General features: G+C 51.6%; 1 protein-coding gene across 1 annotated transcript in view; it reads right to left on the bottom strand.

Moving 5' to 3' along the window:
• The window catches only part of CDHR3 (cadherin related family member 3), a 53,159-nt gene that overhangs the window by 21,479 nt on the left and 18,695 nt on the right, over positions 1-12,985 (bottom strand). Inside the window, 3 exon segments of the mRNA XM_081800684.1 lie at positions 4,975-5,164; positions 7,606-7,754; positions 12,569-12,673. Coding sequence (XP_081656810.1) covers positions 4,975-5,164; positions 7,606-7,754; positions 12,569-12,673 — 444 coding nt within the window.

Below are 12,985 nucleotides of genomic sequence, written 5' to 3'. Positions count from 1 at the left end.
TGGAAGCTCCACGAGGACAGAAATCTTTGCTCTGTTCTTGGCACACGCGCTAACATCCGTTGAATGAGGGAATGGTGACTTAGGAGGCTAACACAGCCGTGAAGAAGAATATAAGAGAAATCTGGAATCCTGCCCTGCCTGCCCGGGGCTTATGACCTGGTTAGGGAAAATCGCTGGGTGCCTGCCCTCCTCACCTCCCACGCTTTGAAACTCGGGATTTCCGCCACTTGTGTTCTAATGGACTTTGACATCATAAAAGGGCCCCCTAACATGTTAGTGCCATTCACCCAAGAGAGCTTTATCAAGGGTTGAATTCGGGCGTCCCGATCTCGGCTGACTCCAGTAGCACAAATGAGGAAAGCTGCCCGCACACTCGGAGCCATCTGGTCCAGCCGAGCTCGGTGTGGGAGGCCCCGAGGAAGCGTGATTAACACCTTTAGGCTTCAGTTCATTCAGGGACTTTACTGTGTCTCCAGGTTTCAGGTTTTCCATCTATAATCTAGACATAAATCATGTCAGTTAGCTTTTGCTTCATAATAAACCAGCCCAAAATGTAGTGGCTTAAAAGGAGCCTCTTATTATTTCTTGCAATACTCAGGACTATCCATGAGTTCTTTGGGCTCGTGTCTGGCTTGGCCCACCTCTGTTGTCTGGCCGTCTGGCGGGGACTGGCTGGTCTAGGATGGCCTCGGTCACATGTCTCGTGGCGGGAGGGCAGTAGGTGTCTGCTTCGTGTCGTCGATAACCCTCCATGAGACGGGTCCAGGCTCTTCGCATGGACATCTCAGGTTCCCAAAAGTAGCAAAAGAGGGCAAGTCCCAATGCACACATACCGTTCGAGCCTCGGCTGCGTCCCATTTGTGAATGTTCCAGTGGCTAAAGCAACCGACACGGTCAGGTCCAGATCCAAGGAGTAGAAAGAGGAACCCATCTCTTGATGGGAGGAACGGCAGAATCCCATTGTAAAGGGGTGTGGGTGCAGACAGAGAGGAATCTGTGGCTGGTGTGTGGTTTGGTTTGGTTTTTGCTGTCTACCTCAATCATTTCTCTCTTAGAAAAATACATCGTGGCTGCCATGAGAACATGTCTGGAAGACGCTCAACCAAGGACCGTACCTGAACACAGACCCTATGCTGCTGTGTTCTGAAATCCATTGTTTCATATGCAGTAGGCCATGTGCCTGCGACCGCGTGTCGCAGAGATACTAAGGGAGGCTCATTCCCGACCGATGACCGCGGACTCTGGCGCTAGGACTCCTCGATGCCCTAGCCAAACCTCCCAGAGCCTACACAGCAGGCTAGAACATTTCTGTCCATCCTCCTTCCCTCTTCCCTTTGCTGAGGTCTGACGACTCTCCCAGCCTTGTCCAGCTCACCCCATTTTCTCCCCCAGCAGTGTCCCCCAATAAAAGCCTCACACATTTAATCCTGTCTTGGTGTCCTGGCAGCTAACGTGGGCTCTGGGCTCAGCGAAGGCAGAGCAATGCCTGACAGCACGGAGGGTCTTGGGCTGCTGAGAATAACTGGGCTTGCTTCCTGGAAAGCGTTTTCTCTGACAGGTGCCCTTTGGCAGAGACAGCCTCCGTTTCAGCGGGACTGGGGTCCAAACATTTCCATTCCTGTCTTGACTATACAATGTCATGGTTTCATTTATAAGTACTTAGAATAGATATCACTTATTAAACACCAACGACATGCTGTATCAGAACAAGTACTTTAAAAGCACTACCTCTGATTCCCTCATCTTCAAGGGCTCTAGATTCTTGTCCCCATTTCACAGGTGAAGAAAGAGTGGTTCAGAGTGGTTTCGAGACCTGTCCCAGAAAGCTGGCGCAGGCAGGCAGGCTTCTCTATTGTCTATGTTAGGAAATTTGACTGTAAGTTCCAACAATGAATCTCCAGGCCCACAGACATTTTGGGGACCCAGACCTTGATTCCGACTCTGCGGAAGCCAGAGTGTTGCATCATCCAAAGAATCCCGCGTCCTGCAGCCAGACGTTGCATGCTCTCCGCCTCTCGGGGCTGCCTAGAGTGCTCTTTTCATTCTTCCCTCCCTGACACTTGGTATTTTTCCCCCAAACGCATGACTTGGAAAACCACTCCCCCTCATTCATCAAGGCCTGCCTCAAAGGCCGGCTGCCCTTGCTCCCAGCCATCTGACCACGTTCCCTCCCCGTGCAAAGGTGACTGGCCCAGCCGCAGTCTGAGCCGACTGACCTTCTCCGCCTCTGGCTCACAAACAGCTTGCCAAGCGCTTTCAGCCAAGCGCGGGACAATTTACAACCAGAGTGGGGGCTGTCACGGTGCCTTTGATGCCTCCCTCAGGCCCCGGGCTCATTCATCACCAGCCTGGGAAAGCTGCAGGGGCCTCCGTGCTAAGGGCTGCTTCCATCTCCAGGCTGGCCTGAGAGCCTGCAGGACGCTGTGACCCACGGGGGCAGCAGGGGGCCGGGCACGCAGCCACCTGCCTCCAACCCACTGGGTGCTGGTGCCCTCTCCCTCTCTTCCACCTGCTCTCCCAAACTCCCCAGCAGGGACCACGCCCAAAGCCCTGAAGAAGGAATAAATATTCAGGGACGCACGTTGTCAGAGCTGGGGGCACCACCAGTCCTGTTCGGTTTGGTTTGGACCCACCTGTGTGCTCTGGCATGGTGGGAATGGGGAAGGTGGTAAGGATCGGTGGCAGGCGACACCGGGTCAGGTTTCCCAGCCCCTGGAGTTTGCAAATGAGGCTGGGTTTCTGGAATAAAGATTTCCACCTCCTGAGGCTGCAGAGGAAGGAGCCCTTTTGTTGCCCCTCCTCAGATCCTGGCTTTCACAGGATGCCTGCGAGTTGGAAAAGCCCAGAAATGGGACTTGAGCACTGTTTAGAGTTACCTTCAGTAATCAGTACAATTAGTCTAGTTACTGCCTGGCGTTGACCTTCAAGGCTAATTTGGAGAGATGAGCAAGAGCGGGACTCTGCATGGGCTTGCCTGGACAGTCTTGGATCATCAAACTGTGGTTTTCCCAGCCAACATGGAATGCGGTCCGCAAGCCTTCATGCCACACATCAGGGGAGCCGGGACCACAGGCGAAGTGCACCGGGTGGGGAGGAAATGGACAAGGAAGCTTGGAGACAGCACAGTCCTCGCCAGTCATTGATTCCCAGAGTTCTTACTCCTCAACCCACGCCCTCCACCTCTCAGGGTAGGGGAACAAAGAAGAGCAGGAGGGCCTAGAAGGGCAGGGCATGAGGACAGGAAATCCCCCATGCACTAGAGCCACCCAAGAACGCTAGGTTTAGATTTTCAAAGAAAGTAGAAGTGGGACTCTGCATGGCATCTCGACTCCATCCCCAGGGCCCAGGCTCAGTTAACAGAGGTGGGTTCCATTTATGAGTGGAATAGTGTAGAAGTCACAGCCCGAACAACACGTGGCAACCAGCCCCACCCATCAAACAGACTCTGAGGTTAGGGGTGGGATAGAAACCTATCACATGGTCAAGGCTCTTACTGACTTGATCAGGGCCTCAGCAGGAAGCAGATGACAAATTAAGATGATTCTAGGAAGGGTTTAGCGGCGGGAGCAGTTCCTGAAGCTAGAACAGAGATTGCCATGTGCAATCTGGGAACTCCGGGAGGTGGAGGGACTTCTCCAGCTGACAGGCAGGGAGCCAGCGGGTAAATACCCGGACTTGACTCTCCCCTTCATTCTAGAGCTTCCCATTGGCCAACCAGAAGCTGCAGGGCGAGGGAGCCAATTGATATCCATATAGGTCATATCCATGCTCCCGGGGCACAGAGCAGGGTGGGGAAGTCTGGAAGCTGGATCTGAAGGGGCAAATAGGGCCCATCCAAACAGGTTTAACTGTTTTGCTATCTGACTCCAGGCCGCACTGATTTTTAGCTTCGTGCCAATTGAGAAAACAGGAAGACATTCATAAGCATAATAAAGGAATTTATAGTTCTATTGCTAACCCTCAACAACCTTTGTCCTTTGTCCTAGGGTCCTTTGCATGACCACACTATGGATTAGATCTGTGTCCAAAGTCACCTAGAGCTTAAAAAGTGACCTTGCAGAGCCTGTCAAAGGTGACCTCAGAGGAAGACTCTCTCCATGGGGATATCTGAAAGGGGGACCAGCTCTGGTCTTGAGCCTTGCTCCAGATGCAGGCACGCTGTCAGCCAGCGTCACTGGGCAGGTGCCCTCCCACCCACAAGGAGCCACCTTCACGGTCCCGAGAAACTGGAGACTAGCAAGTAGGAAGCCACAGAGATGAAACCAACCCTGGGAACGACTCGTGTGGCATTTAGACAAAATAGCTAGGAGAGAGAGAGTGCTGTTCGCCAAAAGGCGTATTAACACAGAATCACGAGGGACTTTAGGTAACACTGAAGAGGTTGTGACACGAAGAATAGGTCAAAATGTACAAAATAACTTGTTTCTGCATTTTTTTCCCTTTCGGTTGCCTTTGGTTTCCCGGCAATTAAGTTGTGTAAGGTGAATTAGATGTTTTGCTTTGTTTTAAGTAAATACGTGGTGTGATTTATTCCTATTACTGGCGGCGTGTTTCTCGGGGAGCTCCTGGCTACTAATCCTAAGTCTCAAGTCTCTATTATAACGCTAACTAACAGCACCGTCTTGCCACGGGTGGCAATAAAGAAAGAAAAGGCACAGTACACGGAGGGTCTCTGAGCTTCACGAACAAAGATGAACATGCTATAGGAGAGAGCAAAATAAAAAATATATATATGTATTTTTTGCCAGAGTACGAAAGTGCAGAAGGGAAACAAGGAGAAGGAACGAAAATGAAGAGAGGAAGGAGAAAAGGATCAAGAAAGGAAAACCAGTCTCCGAAATCGGACACCTCAGGTGGGCTTCTGTTATTGAAGCATGTCCTGGATGCCCATGATTCTTCAGTTCCTGCCAGAGAAGCCAAAAAGTCGAGGCCCACTGAGCACTGAGGAGGGGGGCACCCTGCACGTGAATATACCTGAAGGTGGTCTTGGTGCACATGGCCGGGTTGTCATTAATGTCCTCTACGATGAAGGTTATCTGCACACGATTCTCTTGACCCCCTGAGGGTCTGTCCTTCACCAGAACTTCCAGAGAAATGGAGGGATTTTGTCTTAATTCACCTGCATCTCGGTCTAGCCTGTGGGCCACTTGGATCGTACCGGTCACTGAAAAGGCAAAGGTGAGAACACGACTCTTTGGAGACTTGGAGGCAATTGGAAAGATCATTCTGGTGTGAGGACTGGCTTGCAGGGAGAATACCCTCTATATAAACACATTTTTAAAAAACTCAGGTAAGTTCCTATATTAGACATTGATTGGGATACCCAGCCTGACCTTTCCAGAAATTTTCACCTCAGACTTCAGGGCTGGGCCCCTGGCAGCAGGCCTTGCCCAGAGTTGACCAGACTGGTAGACAGCTGACTCCAGTCAGCTTGACCCACTGCGTTCTCTTACTGGAGAATGTGTCACCGAGAGACACAAGTCAGGTTAACAGTGGAGCTACTGATCAGAGGCCAGAACCCTCACTGCCAAGGTGGATGGGGCAGCCCTGGTTCCAACCCTGTGACCCACCCACCGGTTCTTGTGGGATCCCCAGGATCTTGTTGCTAGGTATCCCTTATCTTTTTTTTTCTCTCATGCTGGTTTGGCTTGCCTTCATTTCTGTTACTTGCGACCAGCGTCTTGATAAAGTTGTTCCAAAAAACCACTGCATTTCTTTTTTTTTTTTTTAAGATTTTATTTATTTATTTTTTATTTATTTTTTTTAAAAGATTTTATTTATTTATTTGACAGAGACAGAGACAGCGAGAGCAGGAACACAAGCAGGGGGAGTGGGAGAGGGAGAAGCAGGCTTCCTGCTGAGCCGGGAGCCCGATGTGGGACTCGATCCCAGGACCCTGGGATCATGACCTGAGCTGAAGGCAGTCGCTTAACCAACTGAGCCACCCAGGCGCCCCTAAAGATTTTATTTATTTATTTGAGAGAGAGAGAATGAGAGACAGAGAGCATGAGAGGGAGGAGGGTCAGAGGGAGAAGCAGACTCCCCGCTGAGCAGGGAGCCCGATGCGGGACTCGATCCCGGGACTCCAGGATCATGACCTGAGCTGAAGGCAGTCGCTTAACCAACTGAGCCACCCAGGCGCCCCCAAACCACTGCATTTCTTAAAAGTGACATTTGCAATACTAGAGTGAACAGAATTCTAAACCATGGTTGTCCATCCTTACATCATTGGCTGAGTGGGGTCCTCGATGATAGGACGCTAGCAATGCTCAAGATAGAGCACAATTGCCTTAGCCTGCCTCTCCTGGGACCAGGCATCCTTTGCCATAAAGCCGATGGGGCAAATAACACATTGTTTTTCTGGGATTGTCCGATGCTGGCCTCCACAAAGTCATCATGCACAGTGAAGTCCTTCGGAAGGATGTGATAGGGGAGAACTTACGAGGTGGTATCGCCTAGGAGTGGTCTCTGGGGTCGCAGTCTTTGGTTTCAATCTGCTTCACACCCACAAGCTGTGAGGCCTTGGACAAGTCATTTACCCTGTCCAAGTCTCTCTCTAAGCCTTAGTTCCCTCATCTATAAAGTGTGGATTACGATAGTTCGCTGGGTTGTTGTGCTGGGTATTTAAAATGGAATACATGCGGATCGCTTAGTATTAGCACCTGGTATGTGCTAAGACCCCAATAAAAGATGGGTGTTCTAGGAGGGGAAAACTCTCCTTCTTGCACCGACATACTTAGACGGGAAGGTAACTCCCAGCAGCCCAGCAGATTGCTCTAGATCAAGGTAGTCCAGTATGGTAACCACTAGCCACATGTGGCTATTCAGCACTTGGAATGTGGCTGATCCAAACTGAGATGTGTGGTAAATAAAAAATACACAGCAAACTTCCAAGACTTGGTACAATAAATGATAACATCAAATACGTCATTAATAACTTTAAGATATTGGTTACATGTTCATGACAATATTTTGGACATGTTGGGATAACTAAGATGCCTTACTGAAGTTAATTTCACCTGTTTCTTGTTACTTTTTAAAAATGTGGCGGGGCACCTGGGTGGCTCAGTCGTCAAGCGTCTGCCTTCGGCTCAGGTCATGATCCCAGGGTCCTGGGATCGAGCCCTGCATCGGGCTCCCTGCTCGGCAGGAAGCCTGCTTCTCCCTCTCCCACTCCTTCTGCTTGTGTTCCCTCTCTCACTGTGTCTCTCTGTCAAATAAATAAATAAAATCTTAAAAAGAAAATGTGGCTACTAGACTTAAAATTACATACGTGGCTCCCGCCCTGTTTATTTTTGGACAGTGCTGGTCTGGATCCTCTTTTCAGAAGACTTCCAGGTACCCTCAGGATAGTGAACTCATCCGTTGTTAGAGAGCCACCTGCTTCAAAGGTGAAGGAGTGATATAGCTCGTCCCCTTGGGACCCTGTCCAGTTTCCCCGAGCCCTAAGTCAGCTGCTTTTAATGCATCTATTACCCTGGTAAGTTATGATACTCCAGACAGAAAGGCATGCCCCAGAACAGAAGACAGATAAAAATATTTGTGAAAGAATCCAAATGGCTGAATTAAAAGATGCACGGAAGTGTGTGTGTGTGCGTGACTTACACTGGTTGATCATGAAATAGCGGTTAGGGGTCGTGATGCCATAGAGGAGGAAGCCGGTAAAACCTTTGTCATCGGGGTCCTCCGCTGTGATGTTGGCCACAATGGTGCCTGAAGCCAGCTCCTCGGGAATCGTGTACACTCGCGCCGGGCTGGAGCAGAAAAACAGCAGACACAGCTCATTTTCAGGGGCATGGGAGGGTGGAGTCGGCGAGGTGGGTATTTTGGTTAGTGCTAAATATAGCACTGAGCTTCTGAAGTTGCATCCACATGCTCCAAGAAAGCAGTGAGCAGCTGAAAGGAGCTGGGGGGAGCAGCTTTTGGGTTTCCAAAGATCACGTCCCTGATGATGCCACCATGTACAGTCGCCTCGGCTCTGACTCCGCACACGCCTGACACTGATTCGGATCGGCCCTGGCGTTCACATCTCTGATCATCAGGATACTCGGCCTATCCAGCCATCTCTCCCTCTCCAGTTCTTGTGCAAAAGCTCCCTGAGTGATTTTAAAAATCCATCTGGACAGGGGCGCCTGGGTGGCTCAGTCAGTTGGGCAACTGCCTTCGGCTCAGGTCATGGTCCTGCGGTCCTGGGATCGAGCCCCGCATCAGGCTCCCTGCTCATCGGGAAGCCTGCTTCTCCCTCTCCCTCTGCTCTTGCTTGTGCTCTCTCTCTCTCTCTCTCTCGCTCACTCTATCTCTCAAATAAATAAATAAAATCTTTAAAAAAAAATCCATCTGGACACAGTTTCCTGGCTCCCATCGCCTGGCTGCCACCAGACGCTATGGTAATAAACTATAAATACTTTTTATTTCTTCATTGTCTTTTTTGTTTTGTTCTGTTTTGCCTGCGGAAGCAGAATTTACGCAGAGAACTTGTACACCTTCCTGAGTTGCATTTATCACAAGGTCAGCTCTCTGAACAGAAAAGTCAAGGTCACTGCCCTCCAAGGATGCCCTCTTACAAGAGAACCCCAAATCGCCAACTTACCCATCCTCCTCAGGCCTCCACTGCTTTGGGAACAGGCTGATAACAAGGCAGAGAGATTCGAAGTTTTAACCACACAACTTGGGTAAAATGAGTAATTTTGCATGCACCAAGGGAGGCTTATTGTTTAGAATAACCCTGCAGGAAATCCTTCTGCTGAGGGAAAATCATTTCAGTGGGGCAAATCATCACCCTCTGATTTACCAGTTTCCTAAGCTTGGATTTTCCCTTCCTTAAGAGGGGAACATTATATCTCAGGTCTAAATGATCACATTCGTTTTGTGAGCTCAGAATTTTTCTGCAGTTCTGTCTCATCCTCCTCACAGGGTAGATGGGACCAGAGGGAAGAGAAAGGAGAGGGAGAGGGGACATCCAGCTAACATCAGACAGAGACAGGCAGAGACAGGCTACAAGCAGGCCCTCGCTCATCGGGGCTCCTGCCTGGGGCATGGGTCTGCCCCCCATTCCTGAGGTGACTTCCTGTCAGTGCGCTCTATTGGGGGGACAGTAATCTTGTTCAGGCTGAGAGGCCACCCCAGTGCTCTGTGCCTCTCCCCACCCAGGGCCTCACTGAGGCTGCCCATTGATCCACTTACTTGCCTGACCCCTTTCTCGGTGAATCTGGGCTGCAGCCCACCGAGGGGCAGGAATAGACAAAGCAGGGTGAGCCAAGGAGGCAGGGATGGCAGGAACCAAACCCAGAGCCGGAGGAGAGAGGGACGTAGCCCCAGCTCCCAGAGCCAGACTCAGCCCTTGCGTCCATTATGTGAGAGCCTCTGTTTCTAACATATTCTATTTTTTTCTTTGGTTACTTTGAATGGGTTCCGTTAACTTCGAACAAAGAGATTGCTATATCTTCAGCCCTTAGCCAAGCTACTCCGAGTGTGGTCCCCGCATGTTTCACAGGCTCCCTGGAGGTTCTGGATCTGAATGCAGAACTCAGGCCAGCTCCAGACTGCCGAATTGAGATCCACGTTTCCCCAAGATGACCAAGGGATTCGTGTGCGCTTTAAAGTTTGAGAAGAGCTCCTATAAGGAATCACCAGAGGTGACAACCACAGATACCCAGGCTGCCATAGGACAGAGAACACCTTGGGTGGAGAATCCCCTTCTTCCAAGACAGTGCTTCTCAGCTGGGGGTGATTATGTTGTTTGTCACAAGTGGAGGCAGGGGCTGCTACTGGTCTCTAGGGGATAGACCCCAGGGATGCAGCTACACCCCTATAGTGCAGGGGTCAGCGCCCACCACAGGGAATGTCCACAGTGCACTGCTTAAGGCACCCCGTTTTGCAGGTTCATCTGCCCCCCCGCCGGGCGCACCAGGAAATCAGGTCTCCGTGAAGGGGACCAGTCAGGCTATTGGTGAGTGCATAGCTCCTCGGGTATACCATTCTCTCCTTGGCTCACCTGATATTGAGCCTGGCAGAAGGCAAAAAATCTTTGGTTTATTTGGTCTGGGGACCCAAGACCCAAGTGTGTATAAAATACCATTTAACATAAAGGTGTGACCCTCAGCCCACAGTTAAGATCTATTCAGCCAGGGGCCCTGCAGCCACCCGACAGGGTCAAGCTCTGATATCACTTACATTCCCGTCCCCCCTCTGCCTGTTCCCTACTGCCCCCCCATAACACTGGATTACCAGGGCCCAGGTGAGGGGGAGTCAAGGGCCAGTGGCCACATTCATGGGGAAGGGCATGAATCCCAGAGGATGGCTTCAGTATTACGGATGAGTATGCAGTAGGTGCATAAAAGTGTGTATGCATTGCGAGGCACCAGGTTGAAAAGGATGGCGGGTAAATACAAAAGAAACAGGCAGTGGGAGAGAGACTGCTCAAGCCTAAGGTAAAGTGCTCTGCCAAAGCAGCAAGCATTGTGCTTGCTACGTAGAGAGTAAATGTAAGTCAAGTACTTTTATAATAAGGTGCTCGACCGTAATAATAGCAGAATCCTTGAGTACACATCGGGAGTCCACAAGGCATTCAGATGTTTGCCACCACCCAGGGATAAAATGGTGAGCTCTCGACAACAGAAATAGCGCTTGCTTTGGTTGTATTAATTGTAGGACTTTACCAACTAGTAAAGATAGAAGAGTTGTTTCCACATTCTGCAGCTTTGCTTCACCCTCAAACTCAGTATAGCTGAATCAGTCTGAGGGTTTAATTGCATTAATTCTGAATTAAAGAATTTATGGTTCGTCCTGACACTGATTTGGAAGGAAAAGACGGACCATGGCTCAAGGGAACCATGAAAGCCCTCAAAGTCAGTACCTACTTTGAAACCGTGCAGACTCTTACAAACTGTGGTGGCTGAGGGACGAGGTCGACTCTAACCTGGGTGAAGTCAGGGCAGCCCCTCTGCCCCAGTCCTTCCAGGGACAGGCTCTTGCAGACCCATCCCTGCCAACATCCATGGGTCGCTGTTTGACATAAAGCCCAATGACTTGTTACGAAATGGTTAAACGGTCACACAGACCATGTCTCTGGCATGGAGCCTAACGGGATCATCTCTCAAACCAAAAAGGAGAACCAGAGTTCCAGACTTATCTCTGGGGGCCCCAGCAACTGGCCAAGGCCATGTTCTCTTTTTGCGGAGGCCAACTGCTTTCTTTTGGAAGACGTCACCCAAACCAGGTGGTCTCCCCCTTGGGAGAACTTATTTCCCCCCTGGCAACCCCGTTAGCCTGCTTCTCCGCCTCACAGACTAGAATGTGGGAGCGATGTGGCAGACGGCATGGCTCACACGCAGCCGTCGCCTGCCCCTGTGGGTTACTCGTGAGTCTGCATGGCTGTGCCCGCGAATACTTGAGTCTGAATCCAGGCTGGGATGTCCCAGCTATTTATAAACTGCCTGTGCCGGGCTCCTGGAGGAACCGGTCAGCAGAAGCGCATTGTGCCATCCTTCTGAGCTTCGCCTGGCCACAGGGCTCGCGGGGAAGCGTGGTGTGGGAGTGCACCTGCTGTTGCTCCCTCCACGTGGACACCCAGCCACTGGGCTGGAGACCGTGCACATCCGGAAGTTTCACAGCGGTGCTGGGTTTTGCCAAACAGCGCCAGCTTAACCTGTGAGTAGGGTGGCCTTCACACCTCCCGATTGCAGAATACTTTTGCAAGCATTCTATGTGGTTCTGGGGCCCCAGAGGCTTTCTGTTGGTGGAGTCTCCTGAGCTGGATTTATTCACAGCCACGAAAGCAGTTACTGTCCCTTACCAGGCAGGTGATTTTGCCGGTTGGCTCTGGCTGGCTCCTGAGCCCCCCTCAGCAGCTGGGGCAGGGGGAGTCTGGTAACCAGGAAGCCGGGCTGCTTGCAGGGTCGTTTGCCAGCTCAGAATCTCATCTTCCCCTCCGAAATCCCGATCTATAACAGGCTTGGCTCTGCTCTTTGTGCCTGGGCCGGTGCCAGGCCCATTCTCGCAGGCTACCTCACCTCCGCTGGATGTAGGAGTTCCAGACACAGCCACATCTCTTTTCTGGACCCACCATGGCGGGAAGAAATCTAGAACACCCCGCAGCGGGCAGGCCTCTTAGGCATCATCGAAAGAGACCTCTCCTCCGTCAGAGAGCGCGCCAATCTGAGAGTGGGCTTTAGAGAGCCTTGACTGATGGCGCGTGCCCTAGGGTTTTGCTATTATTCATGCTGAACACTCTATTATAGCAGTACCTCTATTACAACAGCGTATTTACCTTTTATACAGGCCCAGCGGCCAGCCCCGCACCAGGGGCGTCATGTCCAGCCCTGCTCCCCACTCCCCCGCCCCCGTACCCACCATCCCCTGGTGCAGGGGAAAGGGGAGTGAAGCTGGTGGCGGGGGAACATCCGGAGGCTCAGAGAAAGGACGCTGAAGATCTCAGGCCTCTTGGCTCTCCTCCGGGCCAGGGCAAAGGGCATCCCTCTGTGTTGTATTAAATGCGTCTGAGAAAGCCGGGCCACCCAGGAGAGATGGCGGCTGCGGCCCAAGGAGCCCGGCTTGCCCCCAGGCCTACCTGGTAAAGCGAGGGATTTCGTCGTTGACATTCACAATGTTCACCTGGAGCCTTGTGGAGGCTTCGAGCCCTTGGCTGTCTCTCACTCCTGCAACCAGATGGAAACTGTCGGGGAGACCACCCACCCCCGAGTGAGGGACTCAGGCTTTGCTGACACTACCTCAAAATGGAGTGGGGGAAAATGGGCTGGGAGGAGGGAGGGAAGGGTCTGCCCCTTTCTGGCCACCCTCCTACAGACGCACACATCGAGTCAGAGCTGCCGTGTTGACCCTTCCTTCCTCGTCTCTGCAAACCCACCCCTCCCCTTCTCTCTCTCCCTATAGTTGCTATTCCTGGCCACCATCTCCCCCCGGGGCTGCTCACGTCCCCTACGTTGCACACCCTGTCTCTGCCCTTCCTCACAGTATCCCTGTGGAC

This window comes from Leptonychotes weddellii, chromosome 12, assembly GCF_054177405.1.
Source record: "Leptonychotes weddellii isolate Sample4059 chromosome 12, ASM5417740v2, whole genome shotgun sequence".
NCBI classification, from domain to species: domain Eukaryota; kingdom Metazoa; phylum Chordata; class Mammalia; order Carnivora; family Phocidae; genus Leptonychotes; species Leptonychotes weddellii.
The sequence above is the reverse complement of the archived record's forward strand: the minus strand, read 5'-3'. Positions and strand labels throughout refer to the sequence as shown.